General features: G+C 64.6%; 1 protein-coding gene across 2 annotated transcripts in view; it reads right to left on the bottom strand.

Annotated features, from left to right (window-relative positions):
• Positions 1-21647, bottom strand: part of FBLN1 (fibulin 1) — a 59691-nt gene extending 38044 nt beyond the window's left edge. For both annotated transcript variants that reach the window (XM_028532712.2, XM_028532713.2), the window contains exons 1-8: positions 21461-21647; positions 12183-12288; positions 10653-10785; positions 8614-8785; positions 4684-4746; positions 3183-3284; positions 2487-2624; positions 1214-1351 (exon numbers count right to left, since the gene is read on the bottom strand). In XM_028532712.2, the coding sequence (XP_028388513.1) occupies positions 1214-1351; positions 2487-2624; positions 3183-3284; positions 4684-4746; positions 8614-8785; positions 10653-10785; positions 12183-12288; positions 21461-21536 (928 nt within the window). In that variant the 5' untranslated portion in view covers positions 21537-21647. The remainder of the gene's footprint in view (positions 1-1213; positions 1352-2486; positions 2625-3182; positions 3285-4683; positions 4747-8613; positions 8786-10652; positions 10786-12182; positions 12289-21460) is intronic.
• Positions 21648-22824: the final 1177 nt, after the last annotated feature.

Below are 22824 nucleotides of genomic sequence, written 5' to 3'. Positions count from 1 at the left end.
GCCCGCCTCCCCGAGCAGACCCTTCCCCCACGTGGGGGCGGTCACGGAGGGGCCTGTCCCCTCCCACTGCTCGGTGCATGCCCCTGGACAGGGCCATGCCCCGCCCCCTAGAGGGGAAGCAGGGGCTCAGCTGAGCCTTGCAGACGCCCCCGCTTTGTGGGGGTCGGCCGGGTTCTGCCGGGAGTCAGGGTTTCCATCCCTGGCGATGCCAGCCCCCTCCGGAGCCCCCGGCCAGCCTGCAGCAGGCCTGGGCGGGACCTCGCCCTGCCAAGCCCTGGGAGAGCTGGGGCCTCCTGCTTACTCCCGCCACCCCCTCGGCCACCTCCTCAGTGACGCCGCAGGACTGGCATGGGGCCAGCCACAGCCTCTGAGGCCCCCACGGCTCAGCCGCCCGTCCCCGAGCGTGAAAGGGGGGCTTCGGGAACCAGGCCGGGTGGGTTCGGGGTGGCCCCTGCCCTGAGGGCGTCTGTCCTGCCAGTCTTTAAATGCCCCGGGCAGTCACATGAAGGGTTTTTACCCCTTTTACCCCTGTAAGTGCACCAACGAGTGGCTTTCAGTACGTCAACACCGTTGTGCGACTGCCACCCCCACCATCCAAGGAACTTTTCCTTTTCTCCCCTGAAACGCTGTGCCCTTGAACCCTGACACCGCATCCTGCCTGTCCCCTTCCCCGTTAACCACCATCCTACACTATGTCGGTGCATTGGACTGCTAATACGGAAAACTGTTGAAAATTTTTATAAACCCGACACTTCACAGGCCCCTGTGTGGGCCAGGCCTCCGCCAGACGTCCGGATGCTTCCCGTTCTACAGGGAGGGAAACTGAGGCTCGGAGGAAGTAAGTCACCTCAGGTCCCTTGGTTCCAAACCGGGTGTCTGACTCCAACACTCAAGTTCCCGGGTCTAAACCAGGGCTTGCTAAAACCCAAATATAGCCCTGGGGCCCTGGCCAGCCGGCCGATGGTTTTTGTCAATAAAGTTTTATTGGGACACGGCCCTGCCCACTGGTTGACCTATCTGTGGATGCTTTCCAGCCCACACGGCACAGGTGAGCGGCAAAAGCGGTGCCCTCCGGCCCGCAGCGCCTGACCCGTGTGTCGGCCCCTCACAGAAAAGGCTGGCCAACCTCTGTCCCGGACACCACGAGCCCCCCTCTATGAGAGGGGTCGTTCGCCCCGCCTGGCGGACCCCGGCGCCGGCGGCAGAGTCTTACCAATACAGTGGCCTAGAGCATCTTGTATAAAGCCGCTCTTGCACTGTAGCTTGGGTCGGCAGCGGAAGGATCCCAGAGTATTCTGACAGATAAAATCGGGGAGGCAGTTATGAATACCACTCTCACACTCGTCAATATCTGGTGCATCATAAAGAAAGGAAATCGTTAGCAAGAGTTCTGCCAGAAGCATCTTACAACACTTTAAAATCACAACAAAGCTGGTTTTTTTTTCATGCTTATTACTCAGGCTATAACCCAACACATTCCCACAGAGAGGCCACATCCAAAAAGGGCCCGAATTAGCCAAGACTTAAAAACGCTGACTTTTCCCCCAAGGCTCCAAGGAGGCAAACTTTCTGTTACATAATAAATAACCCAGGCATTTTCCTGGCAACATCTGTAGTGCTTTTTTTTCCCCTCCTCCCCGTTTCAGGCCATGTGCGTGTTTTGTTTAGATCATCCAGCATTGATCTTCGTGGCAATAAACACTGTCTCTATAAACGCATTCATTCTGAAGTTGTCACAATGTTGCAAATAGGGACAATGGTGACTGCCACGATCTGAGCGCTGGCTGCCCTCCCTTGAAGTTCGCAGCTGTCCGATTTCAAACACGGAGACTCGGTTGGCCGGGCCCCTGTGTCCTCAGGGTCCGAGCCACCCAGCGCGTCCATCCGCAGAGGCGGAACCACCCAGGGAGTCCTCCCGGGTGGGGCGCGCTGAGCTGGTCCAAAGCCCCAGGCGGCAGGAGGGCGCGCCTTGCTTTTGAGCTGCCCTCGTAATTCAGCCGCAACATCTTTACAAAAGCGGTCTGCCGCCTGAAGGGCTGGGAACAGCGGCACAAAACTGTGTTCGACCAGCTCCTCATCATCAAAGCCTTATCTGCCAGATAACGTCTGTGGCTTGCCAGGGGCCGGCCGGCAGCCAGAAACATCATTTTTTTTTTTTTAATGTAAGGGAAGGGCGCTTTGGACTTCAAGGAAGCCTGAAATCGGACACAAGGCAGCTGTTGTGCAAAATATGTATACTCTGTAACAAGCACATGTGAGCACCTGAAACTCCTCCCGGGTCTGGTTTTTAAGTGGCCATGCTCTGAGCCTTTTCATAAATGCACACTTGGCAAGGGCACTATTAACTCAGCGTTCAGGCACAGAATAAACCCACAGGGGTGCCAGCCCCGCGGAGCGCAGCCCCGGGAGCCCCCCCCCCCCCCCCCCCCCCCCCCCCCCACCCCACAGCTGGCCCGGGGAGGGCTCCGGCTGGGGCCGTGCCGCACCTTTGCAGTCGTTGTGCTCCGTGAGCTCGTAGCCCGTGCCGCAGCTGCTGTCTCTCTGGCAGCGGAAAGAGCCCACGGTATTGATGCAGGACTCCCCGAAACGGCAGGTGTGACTGCCCGTGATGCACTCGTTGACATCTAGGAGAGACGGACCGACGCGGGAGTCATGCGCTCTCTCCGAAGGCAGCATGGCTCGGTTCCCGGCCCCCGCCAGGGCCCCACACGCTGCCCAGTCCTCGGGCTGTGCCCTGGACATTCCCCACGGGACTCAAAGCAACGGCTTTCCTCCCCTGACCAGTTTCAGGTCAATGGCTCCTGGCCAAGAGCCAGGCCACATTGGAGTCATGGGACCCTTAAGAACCCTATAAGGGGCTATCGCTTCCTCCATCCCCCCGTGTCAAGACGAGGGGCTGTGGGAGGCTGCAAGACGTGCGCAGGGCCACTCAGCAGGTCCCAGATTCACAGCCGAGGCAAAGCCCACACCCAGCCCTGGCTCCCAGCCTGGTGTTCACATCCTCCTGCAGGAGCGCATGCCGCACAGACTCCAGGGGGCGCTGGAGAGCCGGTCCTGGGTCGCTCACCCACCAATGGGGCCCTGAGTTGTGCAAAGTGGGACCTGCCCCGATGTCTCAGGTAGAGACTCCCAGGTGCAGCGACCTGCTGTCGAGCTGTCCCCAGGAACACGGGGACACTCACCTTCACAGGAGAAGCCATCGGGCATCAGCTGGTAGCCCACAAAGCAAGAGCAGACGACCTCCTTGCCCGTGTCTCGGCACTGCTGCTTGCAGGGCCCGCCACCTGCGGACAGAGCGAGCGTGAGCCGGAGGCCGGGTGCACGCCAGACGTGGCACCCCTCCAGGCCTCCTGGGGCCAGGCCGGAGAAAGTGGCCCCGGGAGGACGGACACAGAGAGGCAGGCTCTGCAGGCTGGAGCCCACTGCAGCCCCCCCACGGAAGCCCCCCGGGGCCTGGCTCTGGGCACCCCAGCGCCGCTGCTCCAGGCCCCGGCCCTGGTCTGCAAATCGGGCACACGCAGCGTGGGCCCTGCAGCCGCGGCAGAGCTGGCAGGGACAACACAGACAAGCGTGTGTGACGCTGCCACCAGGCACACACAGAGCGGCTGGGCCACACAGGGCCTCCTCTGGCCCTCACATGTCTCTCGGGCTTCCCTCTGCCCCAGTCCCACCGCCACGGCCTCGCTCTGGCCGCCAGCTCACCGGGCTCACCCTGCCCTTGGAGCAGCCCGACCACCCCCCCAGCCACGCTTCCTGCAGGGCAGCCTGCGTGAAGCTCGAAAAGCGAGTCTCATCGGGACAACCTCCCCCAGGTAAAGATCTTGCTAGGGACAGCCTGACCACTGCCCAGGGCCTGGGGGGCCCCGCCCAGTCCCCCAGCCTCTTCCCGCACCCCTCGCTCTCCAGTCCCACTGCCCCCAGTCCCCCTTGCAGCCTCACTTTCCAGCCAGCACACCCTCACCCACTGCAAACCAGCTCCCTCCCCTAGGACACCCTCCCATTGCTGCCCAGCCCACCGCGGAGTGGGGGGCTTTCTGGGCTCTCTGGCCTCCACCCCCTCAACCCTGCGGCCTCTGTGCACCAACCACACACACCACTCGGTGTTGGCTCTCCAGGCCACGCCCCAACCGCAGGGCAAGCTGCTGAAGGACCTGTGTGTGGAGCGGGCCTGCCAGGCACGCAGGCCAGCGTGCTCCGTGAAGGAGACACAAACTTCTGTCCTACGAGAAAACAAGCCTGCCAGGCCCTGCCGACCCTGAATCGGCAAAGGTCTCCGGAACGGACCTTCCCAGCGGCACAGGGGGATGCCGGAACACAAGGTCAACCAGAACACAAGGTCAAACCACGTGCCTTGGGGGGAGCTGTGCTGACCCTTCACAGAGCCTGGGAGAGGGGTCACGGTCAGGTGGGCACGGCGGGGCAGGGTTTTTAATGCCGGCTTCTCACGTGGCTCCCTCTCTAAGCCCACCTTCCCCCGCCCCCACCTGCCAGGCTCCCTCGAGGAGGAGAGGGGAGGGAGGGAGCCCGGGAGTGCAGAGAGGATGGACAGAGTGACTTAGAGCAGACGCCCAGCGGGGGGCAGTTCCCCGGTGCCCCTGAGCACTGCCCGAGGCCAGGCTCCTCCCGACACCAGCCCCGACCTCACGTCCCGCAGGGCCCCGGCGAGGGGGACCCGGGCCTCACCTCGGCAGCGGTCATTCAGGTATGGGTCCTCCTGCTCATCCTCCGCCATCTCGGACATCTTAGCTACGGGGCAAGACAGGCAAAGACATGGTTATCCACAGCAGCGAGCCTGATCCCCTCGGAAGACACCCAGCAGTTTGCCTTCCAGGCAATATCAGGCAGTAACGCCCGTTTGTCCACCTCCTGACAGCTCGGCATTCGCTCAATCCTCTTGAAAAAGAGGACGACTCTCACAAATGCCGTTACGTCTCTAAAAGATCTGTTACAACACCGCGGCACCAGCCCAAGGACCTGGAATCATCCACTTAACGCAGAGTGCGGTTACACTGTCCAAATTCCTCGAATGTTTCAGCCAAGGCAAGCACGCCACGCCCTCCAAACCTGCAGCCGTGCACCTGGTGGAACTTTGTCGTTGTGGGCTGAATTGTGTCCCCCCGCCCCGAAAATGCCGAACCCCCACCCCCAGCACCTGCGAATGGGCCTCATTGAGGAAGGGTCTTTGTTGATGACCAAGTGAGGCTGAGGGGCATAGAGGGGCCTGAATCCAAGGACAGTGTCCTCCCCAAAAGGGGGACTGGGACACGGTGACAGACACGCAAGCTGTGAGATGACATGTCTGTCGGTTAAGCCCCCGGTCCACGGTATTTCATTCATCACAGCAGCCCCGGGACACGAAGGCCCTTGTTTCGCACAGTTTGCCTGCAAAGCTCAGTGTCTGTCGTGCCCGCCATCGACTGCCGCTCACTCGGCTCATTCCACAAAGGCGTGCGAGCGTCTGCCCCGAGTGAGGGCCGGCACTCAGCCAGGCCAGACCCCTCCTTTCAGCAGAAAATGGGGGGGGGCGTGGGCTGGAGACCTGGTGTGTGCAGGGGCCCTCACTCCCTAGGGTGGCATCCCCCCAATAGCCCCGGCGTGAGAGGAGCAGGCGGGGCCTTTTCACGCTGGCGGACGTGGCCCAGGGCACAGAGAATCTTCAGAGCTACGGGGAAGCCCAGCCGTCGGACAGTGAGGACCCCTCACCAGGCAAACGGCACGGAGCCCGAGTCCGTGACGACTCAGCAGCAACTGCGGCCTCGCCGGTGGCCATGCTCGGGGCCAAAGAGACAGGAAAGAGGCCGCGAGGAAAGGCGGCCCAGTCGGAACAGTGCCTCTCCACACGGGGTTTCCGGCAGAAAGCGTGCCTGTCTCCCGTGGGTTTCCCGCCCTCCCGCCGCCCTGGGTCTTCTAACTGCCCACAGCGCGCACGCGACACAGGCACACGGGAGCGGCACCCGTCGTCACGGGGAAGCACGTGAGCAGCTCTGCGGTTCAGGGCAGCACGACAGAGCCGGCACATTGTCACTGTGCGCGAGCGTTCTCATGCACATTAAGACACAGTGAGGGCCTCGACATCATTCTTTTCTCCTGGGGAGGCACTAAGCAAGAGTTCTTTAGGGTACAGCTGCCTCTGCTAGGTTGGGGGCATCTTTACTCGGGGAATTAATTGAGGGGCATGTCATTCATGGGGTGCCTTCAACCCCAGCAAAGAACAAGCCCCCCCCACAGCCCCCAACGTGCCGGGCGCGGCCAGGACGTCCAGGTCCCATCCTCCAAAGGGTCCCTTGGACAAGGCTGGGAGGACGTGTGAGGTGCTGTCTGTCAGCTGAGTGATGAGGTCGTCCAGATTCCTGGGGTGCTCTGCGGGAGCCAGAAAGCCTGCTACCTCTGCTAGAAGACGAACCCCGAACCTGCGCTTCCCCAGCCTGGGTCTCCCAACTGTAGGATGGGAGTAGCCAGAATATGGCCCAGCACGGTTCTCCCCAAACTCCCTGCGGGACAAGAACGGGGTTCTCCCCCCAGTCTCAGACCAAGGTACGTCGACAGCATGGAATAGAAACAAATTAGTAGAAAAACTAAGGGGAGAAAACAGACCTGGGAGCCCCGATTTTTAAATTTAGATTGAACAGTTGTAATTGACTATCAAATCTTCGACAGTTTCCGCACCCAGCAGGCGCACAATCCACATCAGTGGAGGGAGGGAGGGAGGGAGGGAGGCAGGCGCGGCTGTGACTGGGGGAGCGGGCGGGGGGGAGGGGGCAGCAGGGGGCCTGGTGGGGGGCGGCCAGCCCTCGCGGAGGCCCTGAGGGGAGTCTGGGGCGCGGACCGAAGCCAGCGAAGGCTGGGGGAGACAGGAGACATCTGGAGAGGCGGAAACGCCCCGACCAGAGATCGTTACCGAAACGAGACATAAATCAACCCAAGTCGTCCCCGGAGACGCAGGAGGAATGCTGCTCCAGGATAAGGCGTTCGGGTTTGTTTAAACTGCAAATGTCATCCCCGACTTCAAAAGTCCGGGCGGGGGTCAGAATGTGGCTCCCATCCGTCTTCACGACGGAGATATCCGGCATCCGCCCCGGGCGCCTGTGGGGCCCCTCGAGAGGAGACGTTAGGAACGAAGAGCGAAAGGCTGCTCCATTTGATCCCAAGCGCCGAAGCCCCCGGGGTCAAAAGGCCACAGCGAAGGGTGACCTGGCTCAGAGACCAGGGGTCTGCGAGCCCTTCCTCCCGCGGCCCTTCCGCCTCTGCTCTGGGCGGGGGGCTGGGGAGGGGGGGCGCAGAGCTCAGAGTGAGAGGGAAAGGGGCCCAGAGTCACGCAGACGCCTGGAGTTTTCCGGGGCTATTTCCGTTCCCAGGAAACCGTTGTGTAAGGGGAAGAGACAGCCACAAAATCTCCTGAGCCACGGAACCGCACCACGCCGACCGCTCTGGGACTCATCCAGCTCCGGACAAATGCACGCGGGAGACAGAACTGGTGCGCACACAGCAGGGGGCTCTCTCTCTCTAATCTGCCCTGGGGGCCACTCACCCCTTTGCTGAGCAAGCCTCTGTTACTTGAAAGAGCAGAGCCCGCTGTTAGCATGTGGCACCTCCAGCCTCTGGTCCAGGCATCGTCGGCCCCAGATGGAGGCGGCCCCGGACCAGAGACAGAAAGCAGGCTTTCTCCCCTTTCTGTGTGTCAGCTGCGTGACCTTGAATGTCAGGTCCTCACCCGTGAATCAAGAGCAAGGCCAGCCACCCACAGCGCCAGGGCTGTGGGAGGGACGGGGAAGAATGGTGGCAGCAAAGGCACCGCGCCACTTTATACGCAGCCTGCCCCCGAACCCTCCTCGGGACCTGTAATCACACCCATTTCACAGATGAGATGACTGAGGGCCAGACGAATCAGTCTGCCGAAAACCCGTGTTAGCACGGCGACGTGCACCTGGTCCGTCAAGAGCCCAGGTCCCAGGCCCTCCGTCTCACTTCAGGACAGTGGGTCTCAGGGGAGGTGACAACGTGACACTGCTCGGACAACCAGGGCCTCCCGTCAGGTTCCCGGGCGCTCTGTGGGGGCCAGCAAGCCTGCCCTCCCTGCCAGAAAACAGACCCCAACCCCGCGCTTCCCCAGCCTGGGTCCCCCAGTCTGCAGACCGGGAATGACCAGCACACGCCCCAGCACGGTTCTCCCCAAACTATAGTGCACGTGTGTGCCGGCCCTGCTTGTGATGGTTAATTTATACGTCAACACGGTGGGGCCGCGATTCCCAGATATTTGACCAAACGCTAGTCTGGATAGTGCCAGGCTGGTATTTTTAGATGAGATTAACATTCAAATTAAGCAAACTTGCAGTAAAGCAGATTGTCCTGCATAGCATGGGTGGGCCTGGTCTAATCAGGCGAAGGGTGTAAGACAGAGCCTGACCTCCCCCAGCCACAAAGGAATCCTGCTGGCAAACGGCCTTCCGACCTGAGCTGCCATGTCAGCTCTCTCCCGGGTCTCCACCCCGCCGGCCCAGCCTGCAGTTAGACCGCCGGTGCCCACGGCTGCGTGAGGCGATTCCTTAACATCAACTCCTCTCTGGCCAGCCCCGACCGACACACCGCCCGAGAGGGAGGGAGGAGGGGAGTTACCTGTCTCCTGGTGGTCCCCGTTGTCTGCGGGGGCAAAGTCCGCGGTCTCCTGGCCCTTGACGCAGCAGGCCCGGAAGACCAGCCCACACTGGTAGCCGACCATGAGGTTGTACTCGCAGCTCTGGCCCTTGGCCTGGGCCTCCCTGCCCAGCAGGCAGCAGTGGCAGCACCTCTGCAAACAGGCGGGGACCCCGGACGGAGCAGTCAGACACTGACCCGGCGGGGCCCGCCAGCCTCCCCGAGGCCCCCGTGCCCGCTCTCCTGGGACGGCGATGGCCCGGGGCCTGACATCGCTACCTCTTCTAGACGGGGACTGCAAGGAGCGGAGCGAGCCCAGCCTGCACACACGCCACCGGGAAGAGGCAGCTGTGAGAGGGGCCCCGTCAGGTCACACGGGAGCCCCGGGGAGCGGGGGGGCACCCGCCGGCCCTCCTGCAGGGTCTGAGATTTCCCTGCTGTGCCTGGAAGATCAGACATGCACCCAGCTCCTCCTCCCAAGTTAGGGTGGTGTGGGCAGCAGGAATTGAACCGTGCATCGGGAACGACCCCAGTGTCCCCAAAGGTCACACCTGAATCCTGGAGACAGCACGCACCCTGACACATGAAAAGCCCCTTTGGTCCTTAGTATCCTGAGCTCAGACTTTCCAGAAGGCCCCCAGCGGGAGCCGGGAGGAGGGGCTGGGCTTCGGTTTCTGCGGAGGTGGCGGGCCTTCCGTCACCTCTGCTGCCAGCAGGGAGGGGCCCGGCCCCTCCTCCGCCTTGGGTGGCATGAGTCATCCCTCCTGGCAACACTGATCGCTCGTCGGCCAGGGCGACCTGTTCGCACCCCCGCTAGAATGTTCCAGGCGTTTCCTGTACCCCCCTTCCTCTCCCGTCTGGGGACGCGGGCAGAGCTGCCCGCCAGGCAGACGGTGTGGGCGGGGCCCCAGCCCTGCCCAGGGAGGCCGTCTTGGGGCGTCCGAGGTGCTGGCTTTGACCGGACCACCCCACCCAGCTCCCTCTTGCCAGAAATCTCCCGTAAAAGCACTAAAAGGCTGAGGGCAGGCCACGCCCCTCAGTTTCTCCCCCTGAAATCTCCCCCACCCCCATTTGTGTGGAGACAGGATCCCCCGAGAGGAACCCATGCAGCCCCCCTCAGAACCCAGACTTCACTGCGAATCTGGCTCCTTGAAATGGCTCCATTGCCCTCCTGGCCAGGGACAGAACATCTTTTTTCCAGGGAGTTTGCCGTCGCCCCGGGCACCTCCAGCAGAAACCCAGCTGACCAGGGCAGCGTTCCAAGTCGGAGCGCCACGGGCCAGCTGTGTCCAGCCCTCTATGAGGCGGGGGAGGAGGGAGGCACAGCCTGGACACCCCCCTGGTTGATTTGCAGTTTCAGACCCGGTCATGCCATCTGGGGCTCCGAGCAGCCACTCGGAGATGCAGCCTTCCCTGGTAGGGAGGCCAGTGGCCTGACCCGGACCTGAGTCCCAGCATGCTTTACAGCCTCACTCCCCGCTTCTGTTCCGGGCAGGACTCGCTCTGGGCCTGCGGGGCCCCCTCTCCCAGCTCTGCCTCACCAGCCCCGCTCCCTCTGGTGGTCGTAAAAGGCCACTTTGGAACGTGCGTCTCTCTGAACCTCGGTGTTCTCCTCCAGGGTGGTAATGGGGGCCTCCCTAGGGGGCTGTTCTGAGCCCTGGGTGCAGAGAACCTCGTGGGTGTCCTGAGGGGGGCTGGGGTGCCGGCCTTGAACCAAGAAGAGGGTTTTGAAGGCCCTGAACTCAGGTGACCCCTGCTCTGACCTCTGTGCTCCCGCCTGGAGCCCGGGACGGGAAGCCCTCAGGGCAAGCCTGCGGCCTCTCCATCGCCATTTCCCCAGGGTCCGAACTGGCCCGGGGTGCTGCCCGGGGTTGACTGATCACACTGGGGGAGGCAAGGAGACTTGAGGGGTTGCTCCTCCCTCCTGGGCCGGGCACCCCCCGCTGCTCAGAAAGACAGGTGACCTGCAGCTGGGGTGCAGTGGGAGAGCCCCGGGCCTCCTGCCGACGGGCGGGGCTCACCTTCACGAACACGGCCTCGAGGCTGGCGTTGCTGGGCAGCGCGCTGCAGCTGTCCTGCTCGCTGGCCAGGTTGATGCCGGTGGCGCAGTGCAGCTCCTCCAGCTGGCTGTGGCAGCACTGCTCCTGGATCATCCTGGGGGCGCCGAGGGGAGGGCAGGAGTGGGCCGGGGCCTGGGCTCCATGGGGAGGCCTTCCCCACGCACCCCTCCCGCCCCAGACACAGACCAGCGCCTGGCACCCAGTCGGGGCTGGGAAACGTCAGAAAGACTAAACACAGGGGTGGGGGTGGGGTGCGTCTGCGGCGGCATCAGGGGAGCCCCGCTGCCCCTCTCTGAGCCCCGCGCCTGCCCTACAAAATGTTCCTGCTTCATCCCCTTTTCCCGGACTCTGGCTGGTGGGGCCGGTGCCGGAAGGAGCCCGGACTGGGCTCCGTGGTGCCTGCTTCCCTCACCCCTGATCACTATCACAGCCCTGGGAGGAGGGTCCCACCGGCCCCCTTTGAAACTTGGGGAGGCCTGAGGCTGGGAGATGACTCAGGTCACAGAGCCGGAAACAGCCTGGGCGGGCCGGGGGCCGGGCCGCCTCTGCCGGCAGGGTCGGCAGACAGACCGCTGGGTGGAGCTCCCCACTGCCTGCGGAGCCGGGGCCCTCTGCAGCGCTGAGCCACACGGGGGCCAGGGCCCCAGCTCCCACTCGTCCGACGCTCCCTGCCTCCCGACCCCGGGGCCTCGCAGTCAACCCAAACAACCCACATGGCTGGTCATCCCTGCCTGTTTGGTCTACGAGGCTTTTGGCTTTGAAGAATTTCAGAAATCAAGATTTACGTCCTGTGCCACGCCGGCAGGCGGCATGTGATGCTCCAGACGGAGGCCAGCCAGCCTTCCCCGCACATCCTTTCCCGGGGGGCAGCCCCCACCCCCCCAGCCCACAGCGCCCTGCCTCAGTACCCCCTAGACTGTGTCCTGGGCAGAGGAAGCAACCATGTCAGCTGAGGGAACGCTGCTCCCCAGGGCCCAGGGTCACACCCTGGCGCCAGCCCCTGCCAGCTGTGGGCACGGGAAAGCTCAGTCTCCCCATCTGTGTAATGGGTGAGCAGCAGCGGGGCTCAACGGGATCAACGGGCGCCCCACACACAGCGCAAAGCAGGGGCTTCCTGAAGGCTTGCCGTGACTTTCACTATTGTATGGTGACAACCGACATTTCTCACCTGCGTCATTTATTCTAAGCTCACAGTTCCCCCCAAGCTGTGGGGGGGCCGGAGGCTCCACTTAGGGAGAGGGGAATGATAGTGGATCCGGACGTTGGCTACTGTGTAAGGCGGGCCTGTCTGGGGCGCTCTGCTCTGGTTTGGGGGTCTGACGGTGGTGCCACGTGATCTCATTGCCCCCCCCACCTGACCCCCTTTCTGTGAGGAGGGAGTGATTGGCCACAGGGTTGAGCTGTGGCAGAGGGGGCTGGACACCCTGACCTCCCAGCGAGGGGGCCGACGCACACGGCCCCTCTCCCCCACTTCCCTCTGAGGGGACGCACCTGCACTGCGTGGACTCCGAGGCGTAGGGCAGCGAGCAGTCACGGTGCTGCGTGGCCATCTGGTGCCCGTCCGCACAGCAGGCCTCCATGGGGACATCTGCGCCCGCTGCGTGGGGGCGAGACGAGGTGACAGTGAGGAGCAACGCCCCTCTCACCTGCACCAGGTCCCCCTGGACACGTCCTGCCCCCCCCCCGGCCCTGCCCAGGGCCTCCTCGCGCCACACCAGCGGGAGGCCCCTCGCTCTGGTGCTCGCAGGTCTGAGAGGGCCGGGGGCGCGTCCGTCCCCTTAAGTCACCCAACAGCCCAACTGGAAACCTGCTGGGCCCCAGGCTGGGAGCACACGGGCCGCTCCCTCCCAGAAAGGCCCAAACCCCACTGTCATCTCCCGAACGCACGCCTGACGGGGCCGTGGCTCAGCACCGAGGTGCATGCTCGCCCCACTGAACCCCTGCTCCAGCCACACCCTGGACACGCCAACAGGGACCCTGCCCAGATGGGGACCCTGCCCACACGGGGACCCCGCCTTCACCACCCTGAGGGCAAGAAAGACGGGCGCTGCTGGCAGAGGTGTGGCTGAGCTGCCATCCAGCCCAGCGGCCGGGGTGTCCAGGACACGCGTGACCCCACTCCTACAGGGTCAGGGATGGTTCGTGTGACTGACGGCAAACAGTGCGGCGAGGGGGAGGCCTGGAGACGCCCAGCCGGGCCAAGGCCAGAGAGTGGGACACGGAGGACGACTCCTCTTGAGGGGCGACCCCGCCTGGCGAGTGTGGGGGCACGTACCAGGGAGGGGGTGCACGCGGCGCACGCCAGGGGCGAGGGGAGAAGGGAGCCAGGTCCTGGGAGGCGCAGCCTGGGTGTGGGGCGGAGAGAGCCGGCGCCCCCAGACCAGCCTCTGGGACCCGCGGCCTGCCCTCCCGCCGTCTGAGCAGCCGCATGGGGCGGCGGGGGCGCACGGGTCCGCATCAAACAGGTTATAAGGCCAAGGCCAGCGGTGGCCTCTGCCCTTGACTTGCCACAGACGGCGTCTTGCTTACAGGAAGGAAAGAGGAAAGGCTCCCACGGGTCCCACAGCCGGCCCGCCCACACCCTCGTGGCTGGGTGGGCTCTCTCTGGTCCCGCTCCAGGCTGCGGCCCCAACGCCCCCCCCCCCCCCCCCCCCGCTCACAGGAAGGAGCAGGCCCCACCACGGCCCCCCAGAGAAACAGCCGGGGAGCAAGCTGTCCGCAGCGAAAGGGGCTCCCACGGCCACAGCAGGAGCGCCACAGGCTCTGCGGTGGGGCCGGGGGGGGGGGTCGCCTCGAGGCCAGAACTTCACACCACGGTGTTTTCTTGCTGGCGGCTGGCGGCGCCCCCTGGCATGACCCCCACCGGACCGGCTGCGTGTCTGGGCCCCGCCAGCCTCGGGCGCTCTGTTCCAGCGCGTTTCTCTCCTGAGGCGGGGCCCTCAGGTGCCCCAGGACAAGGCCGCCTCTTGGGCTCAGCGGAGCCGAGACCTCCTGAGACACCGGCCTCGGTCCCCTGTTGTCAACCACACGAGCACCCATGCCCACGGCATGGGACCACGTTCCGTGGGTGGGAGGGCAGAGACGGTCCCAAGACCGTCCTTGAGATGCAGAGGCCACTGCCCAAGGGCCTCTCCGTCCGTCAGGGCGTGGGGGGCAGGGGGGTGGGGGTGGGGGGGGGTGGAAGGACCCTGAGGGACAGGGTTTCGGCTGGAGCCCCGGCAGGAGGCAGGGCTGGGGAGAGTTTCAGCGCCCGCCGGAATGTGCTGGGGGCGTGGGTCCGAGACCCCAGACCTGTCACCTTCTGGGCCCCACCCGCCCCCTGGGGGGAAACCGAGCTGCGGGGACCTGGGGGGGGGGGGCGGGGGGGTGCCTGGTGCACAGAGGGGAACGCCCTGCAGAGCCCCCCGGGGCCGCCGCTCAAGATGGCAGCCGAGGTGCCGCCCGCAGCAGGCGGGCCTCTGAAAGGTGGGTGGGTCCCGTCCAAGGAAAGATCTGCTGGGGGCTCGTGTCCCCAAACAGACAGAGCCGCGCCCCTCTGTCGGGCAGTGCGGAGAACCCGGCCCGGGTCCCACCCCTCCCCGCACAGGCCTCCTCCGACACACGCCCCAATTCGAAAGGGACATCCGGGGTGGCTTTCGCTGTCCTCTCGGCCCCCTTGTGACCAACACACTTCACCCGGGTGATGAAAACCACCTCGGGCCAGAGGGGCGGCGCCGTGGGCCAGGGAGGGAGAGCCGGACCAGGAGCCCCGGCCGGGCCGGAGTTCCCGCCTTGCCCCTGGGGTTCCGTGTGTCTGAGCGGCTCTCGGCAGCCCGGGCAAACGGGGGGGCCAGCTCTGCACCCCTGGGGGCGCGGTGCCAGCATCCGTGAGATCGCTTCAGGCAGACCCACGCTGGCCGCCCCCCACACCCTCCGGGTGCTCCCTGGTCACCCCGAGCCCAGTGATGATGGGCGGCGGGTCTCTGAAGGAAGAAGCGGGGCCCCGGGCTGGGCTGGCGTCTTCGCTCTCAGCTCGCTTCCCTCTCTCCCGAGAGGCCGCTCCGCCGAGCCCAGCCCTGTGCCTCCCCGGCTCTGCACTCGGACTGCGGGGATGGCTGGGTCCACGAAGCGTGTTGCCAAGGACAGACCGAAGAGACACTCTTTTCTGCAAAATCTCATCAGCCTCGACGCCAGCATTGCAAGGGGAGGCAACACCGTGGCTGACGGCTTCCTGGAGGACCCGCTCCCCCTCCCCGGGCCTGGGTCTCCTGTCCCCATCACAGGGGGGCGCTCGGGGCCGGGAGGACCCAGCGTGGTAATGCGGGCAAAGGGCTGTCGTCAGAACCTGACCACAAAAGGCAAACAGAGTCTTCAACACAAAATAAAGACACGGGTTGTGGTGCCCACAAGGAGAGAACGCTCTGTTCTCTCGGAGTCACAGGCGCCCCCAGGCTGCCGCAGAACCAGAGGGCCCCCCCCCACCCTCGTCACCCCTCTGCTGGAAGGAGACTCGCCTGCCCGGAGTCGTCGGGGTTCCAGCTCGGGCCTTCCCCGGCCCTGGCTCTCTGTGCTGCCCCTACTCATCTGTACATTCAAAACGCCCCTCGTAGGACCCTCCCCATGCCAGGCCGTGAGACTGGGTGAGGGGTGTGGGGCTGAAAGAGCAGGGCCTTGTCCTCAAGGGGGCAGGCTAGGGGGGCACCAGGCAGTTGTCCCTGGGCTGTGTCCCCGTGGCTCTGCAGGTCTAGCGCCAGGACAGACCCATCTCCCCTTCCGGGCCACCGACCACCCCAGGGAGAGGCAGGGTGTACATGAGCAGCACCACGAGGGCCAGCACCCCCACCCCGTGAGCCAGAGCCTGCCACAGAGAGACAGGGGTCTCGAACAGAGAACCGGCTAGAAGGAGGCGGCCAGAGCGAAGCAGAGAAAGCCCATCTCTGGAAGGGAAGGAGAGGCACTGTCCACACTGCTCCCCCCGGGCAGCTCTGGCCCAGGCAGCGCCCGCCTGGGACCACAGCCAGTGGACGTGTGGGCTGCCCTCACTGCCCCCAACACCGCCACAGCACCCCACCCCGCAGGGCCCATCCTCTCGGGTTTCCTGTCACCCCTCTGGCCGTGCGTCTACGCCAGCCATGTGCCCTGAACACCCGGCTTTTGGAAGCCGGAACACCAGGGGAGAGGTGGTCCTGGGTCCGCTCCTCTCCCCGGGCTAGCTCATTCATACCCACACCAGTTCAAAGGTCACTTCCTCCAGGAAGCCCTCCCTGACCTCGCCCCCCACGTACACACGAGACCACGGGCAGACGCACTCCCTTTCTCGCCTGGCCTCTGCAGCCCGCACTTCCCAGCACGTGGACAAGTAATCAGCCGTGGGAGCACTTGGTGCCACAGGCCGGGACAGGCTTGGTCCCTGCAGCACCTGGCCCCACGCCTGCCCCACGCAGGCATCCGACGAGTGTCTGCGAAGGAGTAAGTGGACAAACAGCCTCACGGGCCCCTAGCGAAGGACCCTTCCTCCCGCCCCGTGTCCGAGCCCCAGGCAAAGCCTGCCCACTCTCCCTCCCAGATGCCCAGGTCCGTGCCTGCTCCCCAGGCCCCTGGCTCCCCAGGCCCCTGGCTCCCCGCTACCCCCGCCAGTCCAGGCACTGTGAGCCCTGGACCCCAAGGGAGCCTCTCTCCGGCCCGATCTGCCTCCACTTTCGTCCCCCCAGAGCCCACCCACCACCAGCAGTCCAGAGTGACTTCTAGAAACCGAAGTCAAAGAATGGCAATCCCCTGCCTAAGGTTCTCCAGTGGCTTCCCAGGGTGTTCAGGGTAAAACCCCGCCTGCACCTCACTGCTTACGGCCCCGCCCCACCGCGTGGGCCCCTCCCGCCTCGACCACCCGCTCGGGCACCCTCCCGCTCCCCACGGCACACGCTGACCCTCACCTTCCGAATCCTGACAGATAAATCATTGTTCCCAAATTCTCCTCAGGGCACCCGTCGTAAAACCCGGGCCCCACTCGAGCCCAAGGCTGGTTCCTTGCCACTAACCAGGGCTGGGTCCCTAGAGGGAGGGCCCAGCCCCTGTCTGGGTGGCGTCCCCTTGGAGTGGCCTGGAGTGGGGACTTCCCAAGTCCTCCCCTGGGGGAAAACCAGGCCCCGGACCCCTCTGTCCCCCAAAAAGGAGTAACGGCGCCCGAGCCCTTGGGTCCCTGAGGAAGTGACCCCATCCCTGGCTCAGGCCACGTCAGCACAGCCCACTGGCAGGGTCCCTTGGCCAGGGCGGGTGGGGACAGCGTCCCAACGAATGAAGCAGGAACACAACCTAACGAGTTCCAGGGCCCAGCTCTCCCAACGCCAGCCCGGCCCTGCGGCATCCGGGACCCAGGGTGGCCAAGGGCACTGTCCCTTACAGAGGCACCAGGGGAGGGGCAACTCTCCCCGCCGGCATCCTTCCTGCAGCCAGAGCCAGCCTGGCCCAAGTGCCCAGGGCGGCGGAGGGGGGAGGCTGTGCCCCACCCAGAGGGCAGCAGGGAGGGCCTGACTCAGGCCGCACCCGAGAGTCGGGGCCGGCCATACCCTGAGCCGGACCCCAGCAGGCAGCCAAGGACAGCCTCGCCCACCAAGCTCAGCCAGGACAGGTGCCGGCACCTCGGGGCCACCTCCTGTGGAGCCCCTTAAAGGCCCGAGCTATGGTTCCCGCCTCTTCTGAAGGATGCCTCTCCTCTGCACAGCCCTCGTTTGTGGGATAAAGCATTGTCCCGCCGAGGGGTTGTAAGCGGGGGTCCCAGGTCCTGGTCCCCTACTTACTGTCCCTGTGTCCCGGGCAGGCTCCTTACCTGCTCCGGGCCTCGGGCGACACACCTGTACAGCGGAAACGACGACAGTTCCCACTGCACAGCGCTGGGGGTGGAAGAAGCTGGCCAGCGAGTGTGTGTCAGCTGCAAGAGTTTCCCAGGGCAGAGCGTGTGTTCCTTCCACGTTCAAGGGCGGAGGCAGAGAGGTGCGGCCGCTGTGTGCACGCTCTCCAGAGTCACCCTGAGGACTGGGACCTGTCTCCCGGTCCCCTGCGAGTGGGCAACCCTCCTGGTAACCTGCCGGCAGCTGGGGTGACAGGCACCCGGCTCCCGGTAGACTGGCCTGCACGGAGGCCCAGCTGGGGCGCGAGGAGGCAGGCCAGCGGAGGGAGCGCTGGCCAGAGGAGCCCAGCCCTGGTCCCCGTGCCGCTGCAGCCGTGGACTCGGGGCAGAGGGCCCAGCCTCCAGGCCACGCACACCCCCTCCTCTAAACGCCCCCCACCCAGGCCCCTGATCCCAAGAAAATTGGCGCAGTGGGTGACTGCCCCCTACCCTGTTTCGTTATGGGGCCACATTTGCGGTCATTACGAGGAACCAGACAGAGCCCACACCAGCATTTATTAATGATGTCATAGTACCCTGTTTCTCCAAAGGAAAATCTTTTATTGTCTCAAATGTGTTGGCAAAATCACCGTGCACCTATTAGAACTGCTTTCCTAAAGCCTGATCCACACAGTGGGGGGACTTCCTCCCCAACCCCGCCTGGGAAGGAGGGAGGCCCTCCTCAAGTCGGGGACAGGGCAGAGCTCCCGTGGGCTTCCTGGAAGCCCCCCCCTCCCCCCCTCCCTCGACTCTGGGCCTTTGCCCGGGCCATCCCCTCTGTGAGGAGCAGCCTCCTCCCGACTCTGCCCACAGGCCTAGCCAACTCCTCCCGCTCCTCACACCCCAGTTGGCATGCTGCTTCCTCCAGGAAGTCTTCCCTGACTCTCGTCCAGTTGGAGTTGGTTTGTAATTGCTCACTTTTCCCGGATCTCCCAGGGGATGAGCCGCCCCACAGGCAGAAGGGCCGGGCCTGCCTGCCTCCCTGCCGTGTCCCAAGACCTAGAATGGTGTCCGGCACAGAGCTGGTCCCCAGCAGGCACTGGTGACCGGGTGCCCTGAGGAGGCGGGCTGAGGCCACTTGGCCTGACCTTTCCCAATATGGCTTTGGCCCCTGGCAGCTGCCAATTCAGTGGCCCTGTCGGGCTGTTTCCCTGGCTAGGGACATTCAGTGTTAGAACGTTCAGAGCCATTTTAGGGGAAGGACGCTGTCCTCTCCCAGGGCAGGGGACAGCACAAACAGACAGTAATAATGCAGCCACCGCGGTGGCACTGCCTTCTGCTCTCTCTCCCTCAACCCTCAAGACCACTGAAATCCGGTTCCCTTCCTCTCCGAGTTAGCAGTGGGAAGCCACCAAACCACCCCGTGGCCGTTTCTGAGCGGTGACAGGGGGCTTGTTCTCAGCCCCACAAATGCTGTGGCACCTGCTAGGACCCGAAGACCAGTGATCCATGCCCCCCCCAACAGCCCCAGTCCCAGAGGGGTGGCAAAACATTGCCCATCATTGAGGGTCCTCAGGCAGTGCCAGGAGGGGGCATGACTCGGAGTTGCTGCCCCGCCAGGGTTCCCAAGTCTCATCCTCATGCACTTAGGCCTCCAAGAGCCCGCCTCCCCGCCCCCGCCAGCCTGCGGGCCCAGGCCCAGCGGCCTCCTGGGGAAGGTCCAGGATCAGCAGGCAGCCGACCACGTGCTGGCTAGCCCAGTCCCCTCTCCTTTGTTCTCCCTCCCAGCGCAGTTCTCTGTAATCAGTGGGAGCCAAAGGCCAGGAAAGTCTTGGGGAAAACACAGCCCCTCCTCTCTCCAGCCCCTCCCACCCTGGCTCCCTGTAAATCCCAGCAGGGCTGACTGGTGGGCAGGGCTCAGCTCTGACCTTGGGCATGACATTTCTGTGGCCAGGTCACCCCATGAGCTTCAGCAGATTAGCTCAAGGGCTCGCCACGCGATAGCTCTTTCCTCGATGCTTGCTTTTAAACCGCTGTCTGGAGGGTGGGGTCGGGGTCACCCGCCCTCCCAGGCCTCAGAGGGCCTCCCAGCCGCTGAGCCTGCAGCCCCAAAAGGAAGGGGGTGCCAGGCCGTCCCCGAGTCCCTGTCCCCGAACCAGACCAAACCCTGTAAACTCAAAAGAGGCGCCAACCCCAGAGAAACAAAGGCCACGGAATAACCCAGGTATTCTCATCCGAGTGTGCAATGAAGCGGTTTCTTTGATCCCCGTCATGAAGAAGACGCAGGCAGGGCCCCCGGCTGCTCCACCCAACAGGGTGTCCCCTCGCCACCCTACGGGGCGCCCTCCCACACAGCAGGCAGAAAAGAACAGCGACGGAGGGGCTGGGCCCAGGCCCTGGACGGGTCACCTCAGCCTTCTCTCTGGGCCCCAGTGGCCTCATTTGTAAGAGACAGCAGGTCTCAGGGGGCCCCTTCCATTTCCAACAGGGCGTCTAGTGTGGCCCCCAATCCGAGCCACTCTCTGGGCTTTCACGCCAGCCAGTGGTCCCCTGCGTGCCCTGCTCCCCTGCCCCTGCCCCCCTCCCCAGCTCCTGCCCCAGCACCAGGGAACCCCCGAGCAGCCCTGAGGGGTCAGGATGGCTGCTGCTGTCAGTGCTGAGCCCTGCACCCCCTGTGCCATCGCCCCCACGAAATGTCCCCCAGGGTCTGGTCAGGATGGAGCTGGTGCCCACAACAGCCCGAGGCCTGCAGGGCGGGCTGCAGCAAGCAGGCCCACAGACTGTCTGCACAGCCCCCACCCCCCCTCCGCCCCCACCCCCGCCCCCCGTTGAATCCCAGGCCAGCATAGCTGGGACAAGTGACCTGACGACCGACCCAGGGCCACAGGGGTCACCTGAGAGTTAAACTCGACTAACTCCAAGATAAAGAATCCGGGATTCCAAGGGTGACCAGTGACCCTTTGACCAAGGTGGAGGGTGGTCACCAGACCGTTTAAAAAAAAACTCAGGGAAGCCAGAGACAAAGAGCCAGGAATCCTGAGGATGGTGGGGAGCAACTTCTGGGGAGGAGCTGAGCCTGGGGCAAGGCAGGCCCAGCTAGTGGCTTCGGCAGCAAGGTCAGAGGTCATGGACCGATAGGAAGGGCCTCAGGGTTATCCCCCGCCCCTTGGGGGGGGGGGGATGAAAGGAGAAAGAAGGGCCGGTCTGTGTGCTCCGTCAGCACTGGGGCGGGGCCTCTGGGCCTGGGGTTTGCTGGCAGACACTTCCGCTCCCTTCCTCAGGTGGGTGGGGCGTAGCCCGTGGGTCCCCAGCTCCGGCTGAGCGGGGAGCCTGGCAGAAGGTCAGGGTCTGTGTCCCAGGAGGGCAGGCAGGGGTCCCCAGCGCTCAGCTGTCCCCCTGGCACCTCAGGCGGCCCCCTCCTTTCTGACTTCTTCAGGTCCCCCCCCCGCCCTGCGACAGGTCTGTCTGCCGCACAAACTTCTGTCCCCCACCGCCTGGCCTCGGTTTCCCATCCCCAAACTGGGTATGGGGGAGCCTTTACCTAGGGTCAGGGTGGGCGCGGTGCGCAAAGACGCGCCAGGGGCACTCCTGGCGCAGCGAGCCTCGCACCACCGGGCCGGCGCCCGCTCTCCCCCACCCCGCACCTTGGCCCTGAGGTGGGTGGGCACTAGGGTGGGTTCTTGGATGTGAGCTGGCCTCCAGGGGAAGGCGTTTGAGGGGGGTCGGTCTTCATAATAAGCACCACCAACCAGCGAGGTGATTAGAACCGAAACAAGGAGTGGGGTGTGGGGAGGGGGACGTTCCCGGGGGCTCAGCCGCCGCCGGCCGCCGAGCGGACAGCGCTCCCAGTCGCCCGCAGCTCCAGAACTTCCCGGGAGCGCGGGGCCGGGCGGGCGCGGGGACACCAAGCGGGGCCGGTGGACTCAGGGTGCCCCCTTCCTCCCGCCCCGCCCCGCTGCCCCCCTACCTGGGGCCACCAGCAGCGAGAGGCCGGCCAGCAGCAGTAGCAGCGGGGCCGGGGGCGAGGGCGCGGCGCGCTCCATGGCGGGCAGCGCAGCGGACAAAGGCGCGGAGCGAGGGGAGCGAGTCCTCGGCTGGCTCTAGGTGCGGGGACGGCGCCGGATCCAAGCTCAGGCCGAACCTCGGCGGCAGCCAAAGCTGGGCCCAGCGGCGCCGTTCAATTATCCCGCCCCGGAGGAGGGCGTGGGGAGGGCGCGGCGGAGGCGGGACCGCGGGCGCCTGGTCCGCCCGCCCTCCCAGGCCGGCCCCCTGGACAACTGGGACCCCTCCTCCGGGCAATGTGCCCCAGGGGGCGCACAGGCCCACAGCTGGGGGGGTAGGAACGGGGACCCCAAACTTCCCTGGTGGGGCCAGAGAGGAGGGCACATTCGAGAGGGAGGCAGCCCCTCCCCCCATTCCCCAACCCCCAGCTCTCTGCGCCAGGGAAACCTGATCCCCTCCCCACCCGCCGGCCCGCGGGGCAGGCTGGGTCTCAAAGGTTAACTCCGTGGTCACGCAGAAACGGCGGGCGGGCGTGGTCCCCAAGGGTCCATGGTGCCTTTTCGGGGTGGCATTGAGGGCGGCATTCGGGGTGGCAACAACGGTTCATTGGGGAGCTCCCTGCAGGACGCAGCAAACCCTGCACGCACTGCCCGCTGGGTTCCCGCCCTCATCCTTCTGCATGGAGATGCCCCTGGGGTCAGCAGGTCGCTGGCTAACCTCAGGTGTCCCTGGCTGGCACTGCTGGGACTCGACTGGCCTGTGGAGGTTTCTCCCCTGACAAGCCAGGCCTCGTGGGAAGACGCAAACCTGTGTGACTCCTGTCGGGGACACCCCGGTGCTCACCACTCAACACACACCTTGGAGCACGACACAGCCCCGAAAGGAACACTTCTACAGGTCATGTAGCCAGAGGACGGCTCTGGTGGACACCGTGTAACAAAAGAGCCAGACATGAAAGGACACTTGCCGCGTGATTCCCCTTCTGGGAAGGGGACAAGGACAGCTCACCAGTCAGGAGGGTGGTGACCCGGGGGGTGGGCCAGTGACGGGCCCTGGTTAGAATCTGTTTTTGTGTTTTTGTGGGTTTGTTTTTTTTAAACTCTGGGCGTGGGTTACCAGTTGGCTGTACTAGTAAATTTTTTTAAAGTTTATTTATTTCTTTTTAGAGAGAAGGGGAAGGAAGGAGAAAGAGAGGGAGAGAAACATGGATGTGTGGTTGCCTCTCCTGCACCTCTAACTGGGGACCCGGCCCCCAGCCCAGGCAGGTGCCCTGACTGCGGATCGAACCGGCGACCTTTTGGTTTGCAGGACAACACCCAACCCGCTGAG

This window comes from Phyllostomus discolor, chromosome 2, assembly GCF_004126475.2.
Source record: "Phyllostomus discolor isolate MPI-MPIP mPhyDis1 chromosome 2, mPhyDis1.pri.v3, whole genome shotgun sequence".
Taxonomy (NCBI): domain Eukaryota; kingdom Metazoa; phylum Chordata; class Mammalia; order Chiroptera; family Phyllostomidae; genus Phyllostomus; species Phyllostomus discolor.
The sequence above is the reverse complement of the archived record's forward strand: the minus strand, read 5'-3'. Positions and strand labels throughout refer to the sequence as shown.